Here is a 17,606-nt window from a genome sequence, read left to right as displayed (position 1 = left end):
AATATGTGAAGGACGTCTTATTCCCCTTTATAGATTCCTAGACTTTACTTGTTAGCCATGCTGTCATCCTCCTGGACTTGGTGTTACCTTTCCTCCTTTTTGGTATACATTCTAACCAGGCTTCTTTTATAGTGGTTTAGCTTGAGCTAGATCTCAGATTCAAAACAGATCATCTGCCTGTTGCATGATTTGGGCCAGCATGTCTGATTTTATTAGCGTAAACAGCATGTATGGGAGCGGTTGCTTTAGCCCTTTGACCCTGACTTCGTTCCAGTAAAGACTGCCATCCACACATGCCAATTTACATTCAAAAAACCAAGTAGCCAGACCCCAATCATGCAAGAGGTACATCATTTAGATCAACCCTTCCTACACAGATTTTGGGACAGTGGTTACAGATTTTGGGACAGTGGTTACAGATTTAAATCCATAGCATTGGAAAGGTGAATCATGGGAGTCAGGGTGAGGCCTTAAGTTCACTAGAAACATACAAGAACTCCCACTATAAAATGTAAATTTAATACAAAAACCAAGCATTTAGCATATACTTACCCTGGGATTAAAGGCCAGCATCTGAGAGTCATTAGGATCAACTACAGACGGATATGGCTCAAAAATGACAACTTTCCTGGGTGATTCTAATGCAGAGCGACACATGGATACCAACAAGTCTACAACCTGGAGATTTATTAAAACAGACGTGTGTGAAAAAAATGACTTTATAGGAAACAATATCACTAGTATTTTTTGTAGTAGATTCTTCTAAAACATGGATCAGATTCGTCTTTTCATGCACCGCAGCTCTCAAACGGAAAACTCTAGCAAGAGCAACCAGTCAATTGACTTTTTGCGTTGTCATGGATAAATGCAATCTGGCCTTCCTGCTTGACACGAAAGGAGCCATTTTTGTGCCAGAGCTGCTTGGAAGCTGGAAAAAAATAACCTTTCTGCCTTTGTGCTGTTCAGCAGTTTATCTGTACACATATCAAGGCCTTACATTGACAGGGGACCAGTCTGACCTTAATGAGGAGAAAGAACACAACTAACCAAAACAATATTACTGTCTCTACTCAAAGCAACATTTCAAGGACTAAATAACATGAACTAAATTGATTGTTTTGAAGTAGGAGGGGCTGCTGGCGTGAAAGTTTTCTCCATAATTAGCCATAGGGCTCCAGAACACACAGATGGCATCATGAGCTGACCAGGCAGCGAGCCCAGCAATATGGCTGAGAAAATGGACTTTTAAAGATACTTTTATAGAAGCAAAATTAACGGTCTTAAGAAGGATCCGGTCTTTTTGAGAGTAAAAACAACAGCTTTGAATTATATCATTTTAAGCATTTTTTTTTTTTTGGATGCCAGGAACCACTAAAGAACTATCTTTTATATGCAATCTAGAGTGAGCTTTTGGGGGCCAAAATATTATTTCAATTGTCTTTTCAGACTAGGAGGGAGGGAGAGGGAGAAGGGGGTGAGGGAAGGAGAAGGAGAGGGATATGGAGAGTGAGTGAGGAAGAGAAAGAGAGAGAGAGAGCTATCAGACATAACAGATAACTACAGTTAATTGTGCCAGGGGTTTCAATTTGAAATGCCAACTTGTGGCACAGTCGTTCACCAAACTGTGGCCAGCCAAACTCCAGTTGCAGGAGAGGAGAGCCCCTTCTGTTGCTTGGCCTCCAAGGCCGATCTCAGCGAGCTCCACAGCCAAACTGTGGGCAAACCATCACTGCATCAGTGGGACACCGCGACTGGAAACCAGGGATCCTCTCAGCTACGATCACGCCGGACTGAGCCCAGGAATTTAGAATGAGTCCGTGCTGGAGCCACCCCTAACTCTAGTCTTTTTGCTGAAGCTCTAGGTTGATGATACAAATCCAGAGTAGGAAACTTTATCTTTCATTATCCATAGACAGACTAGTTAATAAGAGGCTACATGTAAATTTATTTTGATAAATGAATTAGCAAAATTAACGACACTCTTAGAACAGAACATTTCTGAAAGGGGCAAGCAGACTTTTAAAAGGACATTTGAAAGGACATTTCTAAAAAGAGCAAACTATGGTTAAATTATTTGAATGCATGCTTTAAAAAGAGGAAATGATGCAAGGGCATTGGGGCAACTGCGTGTTTGTTAAAGACATTCTTGTCCTGTTCACCTATAAAGGGAGGGTTGAGATGTATATAATAAGGAGCATGTGGCTGGTGTGTGTGTGTGTGTGTGTGTGTGTGTGTGTGTGTGTTCCCCCTGATTTGCCTTGCCTATATTCCACTACTTTTGCCCACACTCTACTACCAAAGCAGGGTGTGTCCCCCACTGCTTTACCTGCTCCCCCTGCTTTACCTTGTACTCCACTACTTTTAAGCAGTTTTCCTCCAGTCTGAACTCTGGTGGTGAGAGAAGCACAGAGAAAACTGGTTAAAGCAGCAGAGTGCAGCGAGGTGAGGTGGGAGACGGGGGCTGTTTCACTCCCCAGCCCCAACATTCCTTTTATATGGGATGTTTATATGGCAAGGCCATGTTTAACAAACCCGCAGTTTGTTCAAGACCAGAACACTCTTTGAGTACTCTAGTTCAGTTCCAACTAGAGTACTGAAGGAGAACTGTAAGTTGAGTGATACAACCTGTCAAGTATTCTGAAATTCTAAGTTGCAAACACATTCTTATTTAATAGCAAGGTATGAAATGAATTATTTTGTTCAGCACTTCTTATCTTTCCAATAACAGTTCTTTGATGTAAAGTGGCTCACTCTGGGAGAACATTAAAAAAGAAAAAGAAAAGAAAGAAAGAAAGAAAGAAAGATGGATTTTGATTAACACATCCCTCTGGTTCCACCCACAATCCCAGATGGACTCTGACTCATGCTAGGAACAGTTCTAAAATCTTTACATTCAGATCTCTGGAGGGAAATAAAAAGAGATGGTCCTTTCAAGAAATGAAGTGAAAATGAGAGACATCAGAAAGAGGAGGCAGATCTAGGCTGTTATGCTTTCTCTCCTCTGCCCATTTGGCATAAATAGAAAATCTTCTTGCCAGCAAGCCAGTGATGCCCAGCAGACAGAATACTGCATTAGTTGCCCAAGAAACATGGAATTAAATCCCAGCTTAACCAAAGAATCACTGTGTAACTCTAGCCAATGTAGGGAGGACTTTCTAAGGTGACCTAGATGTTTGAGCCAACTCAAACAATGGAAGCCTAAAACCAGAATGATTGACTCTTCCCTAGAATAACTGGGGCTGAATTCAACAAGCACAAACTGAGGCCCAAAGCCAGCAAACCTGTGCCTTCTAATGCAGGTCTGGAGTGAGTCCGTGTGCAGTGTTGTTCAGTGGTTAGAGTGTGGGATTAGGACCAAAGAGATCTGAGTTCAAATTAGGGGTGTGCCGAAATGGTCCACAATCAAACCGGTCCGCCATGAACTGGGCCAGTTTGACAGGTTCAATCATGGACTGGAGTGGCCATTGAGAAAGGGTTCTGGTCCATGATTGAACCAGACTGAGCCTAGTTTGCCCGCGGACTGGTTCATCAGTTTGAGCAGCCATGAAGGGGAATCCGAGGAGGATTCCCCTTTGCTTCTGAAGTAAAAAAAAGGTTTTGTAAAGGCAGGCAGGGGAGCAGTGAGTGAGAGGTGGCTTTACAAGTCAAGTAGAAGGTGCTTACTGGCAATATTGCCACTGCTGCAAGGATGCAGGGGAGCACCATAGGCCTGCCGACAAACACCTTCTATTTGACTTTTAAAGGCACCTAGGAACATAGGAACATAGGAAGCTGCTATATACTGAGTCAGACCATAGGTCCATCTAGCTCAGTATTGTCTACCCAGATTGGCAGCGGCTTCTCCAAGGTTGCAGGCAGGAATCTCTCTCAGCCCTATTTTGGAGAAGCCAGAGAGGGAACTTGGAACCTTCTGCTCTTCCCAGAGCAGCTCCATCCCCTCAGGGGAATATCACACATCAAGTCTCCCATTCATATGCAATCAGGGCAGACCCTGCTTAGCTAAGGGGACAAGTCATACTTGCTATCACAAGACCAGCTCTCCTCCTCTTAATCATCACTCCCTTGCTGCCCTTTACAAAAACCTTTTTTACTTCAGAAGCAAAAGGGACTCCTCACTGGATTCCTCTTTACAGCTGCACAAATTGTTGAACGGGATTGAGCAGGTTCAGTCGGATGGACCGGACTGGCTGGTTGGTCCAACTGAACCATGGACTGGTCTGAATTAGATTCAAATTCAGACAGAATCATGAAAATTGGTTCCGTGCACACCCCTAGTTTAAATCCCTGTTTAGCCATGAAACTCACTGGGTGATTCTGGGTCAGTCACTTATCTCTCAACCTAACCTACCTCACAGGGTTGCTGTGAGGATAAACAGAATTATGTACACTGTTCTAGGCTTCTTGGAGGAAGAGTGGGATATAGATGTAAGTAAGTAAGTAAGTAAATTTAAAGCAGCAAGTGTGTGCAACGACAAAAGTGGCTGAACTCTTCTACCAATTTTATCCTGCATTTTGTCCTCTGTCATATGTTTCCCACCAGCTTGGATAACTGAAGTAAGTTCAGCCAGGAGAAAAGAGCCTGGAATGAGATGGAGCAAAAGGTGTGGATGGAAGGCAGGTTCAGGATGCCTCTGCCCATAGGAACATAGGAAGCTGCCATACACTGAGTCAGACCATTGGTCTATCTAGTTCAGTATTATCTACACAGACTGGCAGTGGCTTCTCCAAGGTTGTGGGCAGGAGTCTCTCTCAGCCCTATCTTGGAGATGCTGCCAGGGAGGGAACTAGGAACCTAGATGCTCTTCCCAGAGCGGCTCCATCCCCTGAGGGGAATATCTTGCATTGCTCACACTTCTAGTCTCCCATTCATATGCAACCAGGGCAGACCCTGCTTAGCTAAGGGGACAAGTCATTTTTGCTTCCTTAAGACCAGCTCTCCTCTCATATATCCATCCCTTAGGTGTTTTAAAGTGTCTGCCCCTGGCCTGCTTTACTGTAGATGCAACTCAGACAGACATGTTTGAAGAGACAGGCTTGTTCCATCAAGTGGGCTGTAGCTCAGTGGTACAGTGCCTGCTTTAGGTCTCAGATCCAATCCCTGGCATTGCCAGGTAGGGCTTGGAAAGTCTCCTGCCTGAAGCCCTGAACAGCTGCTGCCAGTCAGTGTAAATAATACTGAGCTAGATGGACAACAGTCTGACTCGGAATAAGGCAGCTTCCTGTGTTGCTTGGACAGTTATATGGCCTAGCATCACTACGGAGTGTTTAATGGCAAAAGAACTCTGGTATTCCTGCAGGTGAAAATAAATGATTATACTTAAACGTAAGCCCAATTATACTTACTAAATGACACCCTGACTAATGAAGCACTTGCACAATTTTACAATGTTGCACTAGCACAAGAAGGCTGCATTTTTGCACTAAAAGCGGGGGGTTTCGGAACTGGTCTCTTGCACTAAAGTGCTATAGCCCTCTTGTGCAAAAGTTTCCTTTAAAGCAGATAATGCATGCTTGCAATAGTGCAATACTTGCTTGGAACATACGCTACAGACTTCACACAAGCAGCTAGCACAACAGCTTTGTGCACAATGTTCTCCTGCAAGCGCTTCATTATTTAGGGCATCAGCCACTGTGTTTGAGTAGAATAAAATGAGAGTTTGAACTTGGTATTCAAGTCTTCATTGGCGTTAAGGTGAGCTCTTTTGAAAATACCAAATCACTCAGTATAATCATAGCATTTGATCGCTGTGCTTGCAACTCATTGGGGACATATAAAACTTATATAAAGATAGCTCATAAAGATAGTTCACCCATAATTGTGTGTGTAGTGTACAGGAGGCCCTCAGTTATCATGGGGGTTATGTTTTTGGCTATATCGCAAATGCTGAAGCCGTGATAATTGAAACCTTGTGCCTAGGGGGATGCTGGGGTTAGGTTCCTCAGTACATTAAGAAGTGCTAAAAATAACAACAATAAAAAAAGGGGGGGATAACAGTCATACAGCACCATACCTTGGCCATTCCAGCTCTCCAGTAATAACCTCCAAAACCCACCTCCCCTCGAAATCCAAATCCCATTGTTTACAAAGCCCCAATATGGTGCCACACTGCCTCCAGAAGTGTCCCCAATTTGGAAATGCCACCAGAAGTTTGAAATGCATGCACAGGAACCATGAATGCCCAAAATTCACCCCCACGATAATGGGAACTGGGTACATCATTCATTCATTCATTCAGTTTATATACTTTATATACTTATATACTGAAATATCTAGGTGGTGTACAGAATTATAACATAATATGTATATACAGCCAAACAACGAATAGCTGAAACTGTGAAAGGAGAACTCCCAATAATCAAGGATCGCCTGTATATAAGTTATAGATGTATTTGTTTTTACCTGAGCCCCTGTTGCAATTTCATCTGCAGCTTCATTCATCACTCCTAGAGTTTGGAAAGCAAATACACACAGCTCCCGTTCACATACAGTAGGCTGAAAGAAATGGAGAGAGAGGAAAAGTGTGATTTACATTGAGAAAACTGATTTTTTATCTTATTTCCCAGCTCTTCCCAAAGTTCAGCCTCATGACACTCCCAATAATGTCATCAGGAGCACAGCAGTGCCTGGGTACTTCTCCCCAGCCCCCTGCCAAAGGCCCCCTCCCTTTCCTCACAATCTACGTGGGCGCAGTGATGATGGGGGATTGCTGATTGATGATGGGTGGCCTCATGATGAAGCCTCTGTTATGCCTTAGAATACCGCTGTAGTTGTGTCCTATGCAACAGGAACCTTGGATAACGTACTAGGACCCTTGGGAAATGTAGCTTCCAGACAGATCTCCTTATGCCTCTAGTAAGGTCACAGGAGCCCTGGCTGAATTTCCAAGGTTCCAGGTATTTAGGAAGCAGTATTTTAGAGCAAAATGGTCGCTCCATATCCATTCTCTCTGTCACCATTGTCACCATCAAGTAAGTTTGGGTGGGAAAACAAACTGGCTGTTAAGGAGGAAGAAGGGTTGGTGACTAGGCAAGAATGGAATGGGTTGAAGTGGGATAAATATCCCTAAGGGTCAAGACTAGGCGTGTGCATGGAACTGGGTTTCACTGTTCAGTTCGAATTTGAACTGAACTGCTGCTTCGAAAGCCGATTTGGTCAAACTGGCCAGTGGTCAAACCGGGATGAACCGGTCGAATCTCCTCATCAGATTCACCTTTACAAACATAGCTTCCGAACTGGATCAAAGCAGGTCATACCAGTACATATCGGACCAGGCCCAGTCCAGTTCGAACTTGGACTGGCCGCCTTTTTTTTTAGGCTGGTCCAGTTTGAGTTCGAACCAGACAAACTGGGCTGGGTCGAATTTAACCTGATTTGTTTTGAACCAGTTCTGCACCCCCAAGAAGATTTAATTTAAAAAACCAATTTTTATTTAAATCAGATTTTTAAATTTAAATTCGATTTTACAGTTTCCTCAAAACAATTTGTAAAAAAGCACCTAGATAAAATATATAATCATAAATAGCAACTACAACTTCTAACCATATTCTGTAAACATACTTGTGAACAGTAGTATATGGAGATGAGAGATAACAGACCTGATCAGGTTCTGTTCTGTAGGTGGTTCACATGCACACAGTCAAGCCCTTACCTCTCTCTCTAGATGTGCAAAGAGAAAAATGAATAGTGGACTTGGGTGGGTGGGATGGAGTAGATCTGAGCAAGGAGGAGGACTAGATCTAAGGGATGGAGTAGATCCCTGAGCAAGGGACAAGAGAGAGCAATAGAAAGTGAAACAAAAAGTGATCAGAACATATCTATGCAGTCATTAGGAAACTTATTCTGAAAATAAATTTCAGGGTTAAGAGTGGCCAGTTCAAGAAATGTTTGCTGATGAAGTTTTAAAAGAGTTGGTGGAAGTCACTTAAACATTTGGATTTGGGACCTTCTGCAAGTGTAGAGAGAATGCTTATCTTCCTTTGGATTAATTCATTCTAAATGAATTAATCCAAATTTCTAAATGGAGAAATATATTTTGGGAACTGAAAAAGCAGGAAAGCTTGTCTTTCATTTCCAGACTTTGAACAAAGAGGCAGGCAGAGATGAAGAATACGACTAAGTTAGCTGCACAGCTCAATATTTTACATTTCTCATGATGACTTGGCTGAAACAGCCTATTGAATTTTATTTTTTTAAAAAAACTTTACATTTATAACTAAAATAGTTAACAATTCAAAAATCTGTGTGCTTGTTTTGTTAAAATATTTTTGTTGGTTGCTTGTTGGAAGAAAACTAGCCAGAATAAGCAAATTTCTTAGTACAATTTAAATGCCTGTTGGGTGATGGTGGTGGCTCTCCAAGCACATCATGATTAAAATATCCTCCAACTATTCATGATTAATTGAATTTGAGTTGCTTCACCTCCTAAAGGCTTCTGGTCTTGTGGTAGCAAGCATGACCTGTCCCCCCTGTCCATGACCTGTCCACCCTGGTTGCATGTGAATGGGAGGCCTCATGTGAGCACTGTAAGATATTCCCCTCAGGGGATGGAGCTGCTCTGGGAAGAGAGCAGATGGTTCCAAGTTCCCTCCCTGGCTTCTCCAAGATAGGGCTGAGAGAGATTCCTGCCTGCAACCTTGGAGAAGCTGCTGCCAGTTGGTATAGACAATACTGAGCTAGGCAGACCAAGGGTCTGACTCAGCATATGGCAGCTTCCTATGTTCACTATGTTCCTAAGTATATATCTGCTTTGGTACTAAATAAAATGACCAAATCATCATCCCATTTTTTGAAAAATGGGGAAAAAATCAAAATAAATATAATCTATATTTTTAAGAATTTGTTTGTTTGTGGGAAATAAAGTCATACTTCCTGATGACCTACAGATACTAAATTTTGCATGAACAATCCTGTCATATAACCACAGAACCAGCACATGTTACTGGCTCTTGGATTGTCTGGGCCATTGATTGGTGACACAATAGACAAAAATACTTGGGTAAAAAGTGCCTTTCCTTCAAATGGCCCCAGGGATTCCACAAAGGGATAGAGCTGTGTTACTTACTGGGAGGTGCTAGCTCCCCTCGGCCCCCCCGCCCCGGATGCCTCTGTAAACCGACTGCATTTTATGAAACCTTTCTTGAAACATGTAGAAGTAGAACTTTTATGTATCCATACTCTCAGCTTTTCCTCACTGAATAAAAGCAGGACCTCAGATATCCTTCTGAGTTTCTGGAGAAACGTTACTGTATGTTATGCCAGAAATCGTAAAACACACTACCCCACTGCACCGTTCCTATGCTTCTCGCTTGTCATTAGGATCGTTAGACTTACTTTATTCTAAGGGTCATGTGTTCAGGAGAAATGAAAACAGAACAGAACAAAAATTGCACCAAACGCTGTATGGAATAAATATTAAGATTTAGGAGGGATTTGTTCTAAAACATTGCTTTGCCAGGTGCACCGCTGCATCGACAGCTTCCCCTGCTTCTTTAAGAGCTTCTTGCAGTTTCGTTGGCAGGGTTTTTTCCCCCTCAGTGACTGCATGATGGGTACAACACTGAAATATTTTCACAGAGATTGCTTTAGAAGAGCCATCATCCTTCAAATTCAGTACAGCATCACACATTTGATTTATCTCATCTGCTGTGTTACGTTGAATTAGGCAGCAGATGAAGCCTAACACTATCCAATTCACTGTAGCATGGCCCTCTAGACATAAAGTGTTTATTACCTCCATCACTGTTCTGATCGCACACTTTAGAAGACCTGCACTGCAGGCCTCTAGTTAGTTAACTCAAAATGTTCTATAATAAGTTCAGTTCTGAAGTTGTCACGGAAGAGGTAAACAAACCTTGAGCAGCTAACAAGATTGGGAAAATGAGCTGGCCAATATAATGGCCAACATCCAAACTAACACAGTGCTGGTGTTACATGGGATGGGTAATTTCCCATCCCATCCCATCCCCTTCCTTTTGTAGCCAAATATGCATCATGGGAATATGTCCCTGAGGTCTGCAAGACCCTCAGGGACATTTGTTTGGGGGCTCAAACCGCCACTTCCTGACAGAACCTGCAATGTTTGAGCACTAGAGCTGGGCAGCTTTGTAAGTCTGAGTTCTTCTATGACTTCTTCTACCTCCCTCTCCCCAAAGCACCCTCTCACTTGTCCCCTCACAAAAACAGCCTCCCCTGTGCAGCACTACTGGTACATGCAGAAGGCAGGAGAGAGGTCTCTTCTATCTCCTCTATCTGTTTTCTTAGCACACTGCTCTGTACCATGCACAATGCATAAAGACCTCTTTTTTGTCAAAGAGGGAAGAAGGGATTTTAATCAGACAAATGCCTTTAACCATGGGAATATGAACACCTATATTGCCTATAGGCAATAAACACCCACAGCCACAACTGCTGTGCATTGTAGCTCCTGCCATCACTGACATAGGTGACAGTGAAAACTGAAGCAAGCATTAAAAAAAAAAATTTCCCCAAAATGATGTGGGGGGGAGATGGGAACCTCCACAAGAGCCCTGAGACAAGGGTGTGTGTGTGTGTGTGTGTGTGTGTGTGTGTGTGTGTGTGTGTAACGGATTCAAAACTTAAATAAACGGGAACTCTCAAAATGAGCAAGCCTCCAAAATAAATGATTTGTGAGTGCTCAGTCCTATTTTTTGGTATTTGCCCTTGGTATAGAGGAGAGCTGGTCTTGAGGTAGCACAATTATCCCCTTTGCTAAGCAGTGTCTGCCCTGGTTTGCATTTGAATGGGAGACTACGTGTGTAAGATATTCCACTTAGGGGATGGTGCCGCTCTGGGAAGAGCACCTGCATGATTGCCTGCAGAAGGTTCCAAGTTCCCTCCCTGGCATGTCCATATAGGGCTAGGAGAGATTCCTGCCTGTAACCTTGGAGAAGTCTCTGCCATTCTGTGTAGACAATACTGAGATAGATGGACCAACAGTCTGACTCAGTATAAGGCAGCTTACTATGTTCTTGTGTAAATTACGATTTCCCCCTGATTTTTCCTTTTAAGGGATACTTTGCTAACACTTTATTAGTTTGAGCTGAGTTTTCCTTCTTCAGGGTTTCTGGAACTTCAGCATCTCAGTGGGATGTGGATAAATTTATATCAATATACGCATATGGACCTCTGATGCTATGTAGTATACAGCCTGCCAATTAATGGCTGCCACTCATATTTTCAATTGCTGATAATATGTTTGTATGATAATATTTTTTAGAATATATATTTTAACCCAAAGAACACAACATCTTGGCTTTTAAATCACTGGAGGACAAGCTACCGAAGAATAACGAAACTGAGCACAGAGCAGGCAGAGAATTCTGTAATGTGGGGGTTAAGGCAGTGCTTCTTAATATAAAACAAGTGTAGAAGCACATCCTTATTTTTATCTATTAAGCTGGATAGTACATGGCCTTCATTCAGTGATGGGCTGGAGAAGAGGCAGGGAAAATATCCTGGCTACAAAGGCATGCTGTTAGTATATATTGCTTTCCTAATACCGTATTTTACGGACTATAAGACGCTACAGACTATAAGACGCACCTTAATTTTAATCCAGTTTTTCAGAGTTTTAACATATTAAACTGTTAAAACATATAAGACGCTCCTGAATTTTGACAGATATTTTTCGAGGAAAAAAGTGAGTCTTATAGTCCATAAAATACGGTATATAGCTTCCTGATTCCTTTCCCATTAAACACAGCCACTCAAAGTACCAGTCCCATCAGAGCAAGTGATCTGATTTATCCTGTCAATTTCTCAAAGCTTTTATGAAGCTCAAAGGAGGCATACTACAAAGACACTAATAAGGCTAGAAGACGACTGGCACTCTAAACTACTATTGATCTAAAAATAAAGAGTGTACAGAAAGGAATGCTAATCTTTCAGCAGGTGTCATTAAGGGGGAAATAAGGAAACATTAGCAGCTTCCTGGTTCCAACTTAGGAAAGTTTTTGCAATGGAGATCAGCCTTATAGGCATGCTACGTTTTGCTCTTTAGCTATAAGGACACTGCCGATTTCCCCAAGAGGCCAAATTCCTTGCTTTTTCTGTCAAAGTGGAAAGAAGAAATGTTAATTAGGCCAACCATTTTCAGCACAGGACTGTGAGCACCTTCAAGTTCAAAGGACATTTCATAAGGCAGAAATAAGAAGCAATTTGGTAGGGCTATCAACCAGATTAAAGAAATCTTACCTAAATCTGTATATATTTTCATAGGAGAAAAACATTAGTTCTAAAGAAAAAGAAATACTTTATTTGCTCTCAGATAATGGCCACATGTCTGACAGCAGATGTCATCTTGGGAGAGACCTTCCCTGTTCTCTCTTCACATAGCAAGACATGTCTCTTTAAGACAGCACTTGCTATCTTATACAAAAGGACTAGCACAGGGTTTCTTAACCTTGGGCCCCCAGATGTTGTTGGACGACAACTCCCATCATCTCCAAACATGGCCTTTTTGGCTGAGGATGATGGGAGTTGTCGTCCAACAACATCTGGGGCCCCAAGGTTAAGAAACCCTGGACTAGCATCCTCTGGAACCATGTGGCCTGGTTCTGGAGTTCTGTAGTGGTGATTACCCAAGGGAGGGGTGTTTTTTGCAGATCTCTCCTTCCCCCAGAAATGTCTTGCACCATCCAAATATATAAAACTGAGGGGTTGCACCATCCAAATATATGAAATCCTCAGGGACATATTTTTGAGTCTTGTGGGTTAATTCTTAGAGAAGGAAAGGCTGGCAAAAAATTTTTGCTTGTGCAATTGCCACTACAGAACACTGAAAGCTCTCTGCAATGGTGACACATCTTCCTCTTGTACAGTCACACAGCTTGTGCGTGTGTGTGTGTGTGTGTGTGTGTGTGTGAGAGAGAGAGAGAGAGAGAGAGAAAGAGAATGAGAAAATATAAATAAATGAATATATATATATATATAGAGAGAGAGAGAGAGAGAGAGAGAGAGAGCGCTCCTGACCAACTGTTAGTCTTTTTAACATATATATTTATTCTATATATTATATACACATTTTATTTAAAATATTTAATATAGTACTTTTTGACAAAAAGATATTGTGTGATTAACTGTATATATCCGAAGGAAAGAGAAATGGTTCCATGTCCTAAAGGGACTCACAATCTGAAAAGAAACACAAGGGAGACACCAGCAACAGTCACTGGGAGGACCACAGTTCTGAGTGATATTCCCCTTCTAAATATAACAAAACCATCACTTTAAAAGGTGGCTTTTAAGTCAATCAAAAATATTTTAAGTGATTAATTTGATTGAAATCCATCACTTTAAAAGGTTCCTATTTGTTTGTTTGTTTGATTGATTGATTGATTGATTGATTTATATACCGCCCTTCCAAAAATGGCTCAGGGCGGTCAATCAAAAATATTTTTATTTGATTCTTTTGATTGATCCACAAAATATCATTCTACGATTTAGACATTAGGGGTGTGCAGAATCAGTTCGGTTTGAACTCAGTTCGGTTTGAACCAGCCCAGTTTGTTGGTTTGAACCAGCCCCCACCAAAAGCGGGATCCAAGTTCGAACTAAATTGGGCCAGTAGAATTCAGCCCAGTTCAGGTGGCTACGCCTGCAAAGGGGAATGTGGCAAGAATTCTCCTTTACAAGCAAAGGGGATTCCTAACTCTAAGGGGGTTGAAAGGGTGGGTGGATGATGGGCAAGAGGGCACATTGCTGCCGGCACGCCACTCAGCATGTGCGGAGGCAGGAACTGGGCCACCACTGGCCTGCGCTGCTGGGGGGTAGTGCTGGCAGGGCCTTGGGGAGCCGCTGCCACACCACCACCACCACGGCGCTGGTACGGTGCCCTCTCATTCTTCCCCCCACCCTTTCAACCCCCTTAGAGTTAGGTCTCCCCTTTGGTTGTAAAGGGGAATCCTTGCCGGATTCCCCTTTGCAGGCATAGCCACCCAAATTGGGTCGAACCGGTTCGACTGCACGAACTGGACCACCAGCCAGTTCTAAGAAACCGATTTGCGGTCCGGTGGTTCAGTTCTAATTCAGTTTGAATTCAAACCAAACCACCCAGAACGGTTCCATGCACACCCCTATTAGACATGATGCTGGCAAGGACCCCTCGCCTGTGTTGGAGTTCTGTGCAGATGGCACCTCACTGAAAAACTTCTTATCCCGAGCATCAGTCTATACATGCACATAATGATCACTTGCAGGTTTGGCTGCCACCTGAGACACAGGATGTTGCAGGTGATGCATGGTATGTGTCAATGTGAACAAACAAGAACCTTTTAAATCTGATGCTGGCTGTGAGGAACAGTGTGGGTAAGGGCTTTTTAGCTGTGCTGCTTGCAGACTCTGTCATAAGTCAGCCTTTATTTATATCTCTTTGATGTATTATCTGGAAAGAAATGTAATATGCAGAAGTTGCACCATAGAGATCATTCATGGCCCAGTCACGGTACTCGGATTAGTTTCAGAGTGCGGGCCAATACAGATGAATTTCCGTCACATCCTGGCTGTTTAAAATTTGCTTGCACAGTGACCACTAGGTCATAGGGCATAAAACGCAGAAAACGGGTGAAACAGTTTAATGGGGTGGGGGGAGGTATTTAGCCCTTTCTCCCACTCCTGATCTGAATCAGGTGACTCGATGGCACACTTTACCTTCACAGTTTTTAAACAAACAAACAAACAAACAAACAAACAAACTCTCAAATCATAGTGTTACTGGATTGCTGGTCTTATAGTAGCAAGCATGAATTGCCCCCTTTGCTAAGCAGGATCTATCCTGGTTTTCATTTGAATGGGAGACTACATGTGAGCACTGTAAGATATTCCCCTTAAGGGATGGGACCACTCTGGGAAAAGCACTTGCATGCGTGCATGCAGAAAGTTCCCAGTTCCCTCTCTGGCATCTCCAAGATAAGGCTGAGAGAGAATCCTGCCTACAACCTTGGAGAAGCTGCTGCCATTCTGTGTAGACAATACTGAGCTAGATGAACCAATGGTCTGACTCAGTATATGAGCTTCCTATTTCTACTTCAGTACTTTGTTAAATTTGCACACACTGACTCAAGTAATGTCCACCCACTTTGGGGCTATATTTTTGGAGGAGAGTGGGCAAGGAGTACAATAAAGGTGACGTATGTGTGCAGGTGCTTCTGGGATGCTTTTACGTATGTATGCAGAAAGCATCTGGGATGCTTTACCCCTCTTGGGGAGCATGCCATTAACCTGATTCCAGGAAAGCTGCTACAGCATCAGATTGCCCTTTTTAAATGCACCTTTCTTGCTGTATTACTGGGAACTGTATTAGTGGGAACTATTCCTTCCGTCAATCTGACATGATTTGTAGGAATTCCATGGGAACTGAGAAACAATCTGATAAAAAGCAAGAAGGCATAATGCCGGGTGGTGGTGGATTATCCCTGCATCTTGCAAGAGATATGCAGTGCCCATCTATATTGCTCCTAGCGCTTCCCCATCCTATGCCAGAAATACCATAAAACAATCTGAGTGTATATGCGCTGGAGGCTATGAATTCAGATGTAATGATTTGACATTGGATTTGCTTTTGCTTTCACCTTCAAAACACCAGGGTCTGTGTTGGAAACTGTTCTAACAGGAAGGGAAAATGCTGCCCACATTTGCAAAGCAGGACTCTTTCTCTGAAATAAGGGGACTTTGTGGAGCAGCTAGTGGATGGTATTGTGCACTTTGGTCTACAAAGCATGAGATTTAGTAGGAATGTGGTCAGATATATGTGCTTTTAGAAAATATAGGTGGGCACCCCCAAAATGCAACATGGTGACTGAAAATAAATATGGTGTTGCTATATGAACATGGCCACATTAAGAAAACACACATTTTCCTTCTGTTTTGCACACTTGAAAGCACTAGGACAACTGTACTCAAATTGTTTCAATCAGCCCTCATGTAACAGTTTTTAAAATTCTTATTTCTAACTTTTTGGTTTGTGCTCTGGAACTACCTTTCCCCATAGCACACTTCAAGTTAAGGAGCTGGGTCTCACGATCAATGAGACCCGGTTTGGGGAGCTCCACGGGGAGAGCGGGCTAAGCCCACTCTCCCCACACACGATCAGGGCGGGAGCCCTGGGCACCAGATCGGCCGCCCACACGGTTGCTGGCTCTGTGACGGAGGCCAGCGGGGGCTGGGGAGTTTGGGGGGCACGCGGCCCCCCAAAGTTCCAGTATGCCCTGCACAAGCGCGCAGGGCATACTGGGGAGACCCTGAAGCCTGGAGGCTGCTTTTCAGCCTCCCACCGGGGGTCTACTTGTGAGTAGCCGTGGCTACTCACGATTTAAAAAACTGGGTTTGTGGAGTGCTCGCTCCACAAACCCAGTTTTAGGGACAGGCTACTTGAGTGGGTTACCTGCTCAAGAACCACTGGGCTCACAGCCGAGCCAGGTGGTTCTCACAGTTGCAGAAAATCAACTGAGGCTAGCCCAATTTTCTACAATCGTGTGAATAGCCTCAAGGATTAGATGACTCAGATTTGACCTAGGAGCACAGACAGCAAAACCTCTCAGATGCAACTGTCTTGGACATCGTCTTTCTAAAATGCTCCCTGACTGGGGATGTGAATAGAATGGAGACTGCATTAAAAATCCCTGGAGGGTGTGGAGCTGGAGTCAGCAGGAAGTGATTTTGGAGGCAGATAGGGTTCTCTTGTTATATTCTCTTTCTCTCTTCATTCACCTCCGGTAGACTGCCTCTGGTATCAAAGAGCTAAAGGACAGAAGCACTCCCCACAAACAGTGTGGGTGAGCTCAACAACCATTATTTGATAGAGTGTACAAGCTCACCAATGTGATTCTGGAAATGGGGCAGCCTCTCACAGAAGAATCAACAGACCTATTTTTTCTCCACACCTGAGATATTGCAGATCATAGTTTTGCTAGCATGATTTTTACACACTACAACACAGGTAAAGAGCAGTTCAGGTCATTCATGGTGGGGCTAAACAATGACGATGAAAAACTCTTGTATCAAAACAAATTGGATTTCTTCCAGCAGCAGGCTACAACAAAGGAAGATTGCAACCTTTTTGTATGATTCTTTATCACTTGTCTCAGAACAGACAATTGAATTTGCAAGAGTTTTTAAAGTTTGAAAGTCAGTTCTCCCCAGGCTCACTCAGTGACAATGGGAAACTTCATAACTGTGAGAAGGCTCAGCAGATTGAAATTCTTGAAGCTGATATAACAGTGCTGCAGAAGGAACCACCAGCAGATAATATCACAGTAAATGGGTCAGCACTGGTCAGCACCTACCACCACAGAGAACAGGAATGCCCTTTGATAGTTATGCAAAGGATGTGTTTTCCTATGCAGTGGACATATTCTATGAAGTACAAGAGATGTGATATTGTATTTGATGTGTACTTGCAGGATAGTCTGGAAGTGGAGACTGGGTGTGCCCAAGGAAAAGGTCTGAGGAGAAGGGTAGCAGGAACCAACACAGAACCAAATGACTGGGAAAGCTTTCAAAGAGATTCTGACAACAACAGGAGTGAACTTTTCAGCTTCTTAGCCGACAAGATAGCAGCACTCTGTGCAGAAGGAACAATTGTAACTAA

At 43.1% G+C, this 17,606-nt stretch overlaps 1 protein-coding gene across 2 annotated transcripts in view; it reads right to left on the bottom strand.

Annotated features, from left to right (window-relative positions):
• The window catches only part of PARP8 (poly(ADP-ribose) polymerase family member 8), a 244,399-nt gene that overhangs the window by 20,625 nt on the left and 206,168 nt on the right, over positions 1-17,606 (bottom strand). For both annotated transcript variants that reach the window (XM_053300672.1, XM_053300673.1), the window contains 2 exons: positions 6,401-6,493; positions 553-678 (listed from right to left, as the gene is read on the bottom strand). In XM_053300672.1, coding sequence (XP_053156647.1) covers positions 553-678; positions 6,401-6,493 — 219 coding nt within the window. The remainder of the gene's footprint in view (positions 1-552; positions 679-6,400; positions 6,494-17,606) is intronic.

Source organism: Hemicordylus capensis, chromosome 2 (genome assembly GCF_027244095.1).
Source record: "Hemicordylus capensis ecotype Gifberg chromosome 2, rHemCap1.1.pri, whole genome shotgun sequence".
NCBI lineage: Eukaryota > Metazoa > Chordata > Lepidosauria > Squamata > Cordylidae > Hemicordylus > Hemicordylus capensis.
The sequence above is the reverse complement of the archived record's forward strand: the minus strand, read 5'-3'. Positions and strand labels throughout refer to the sequence as shown.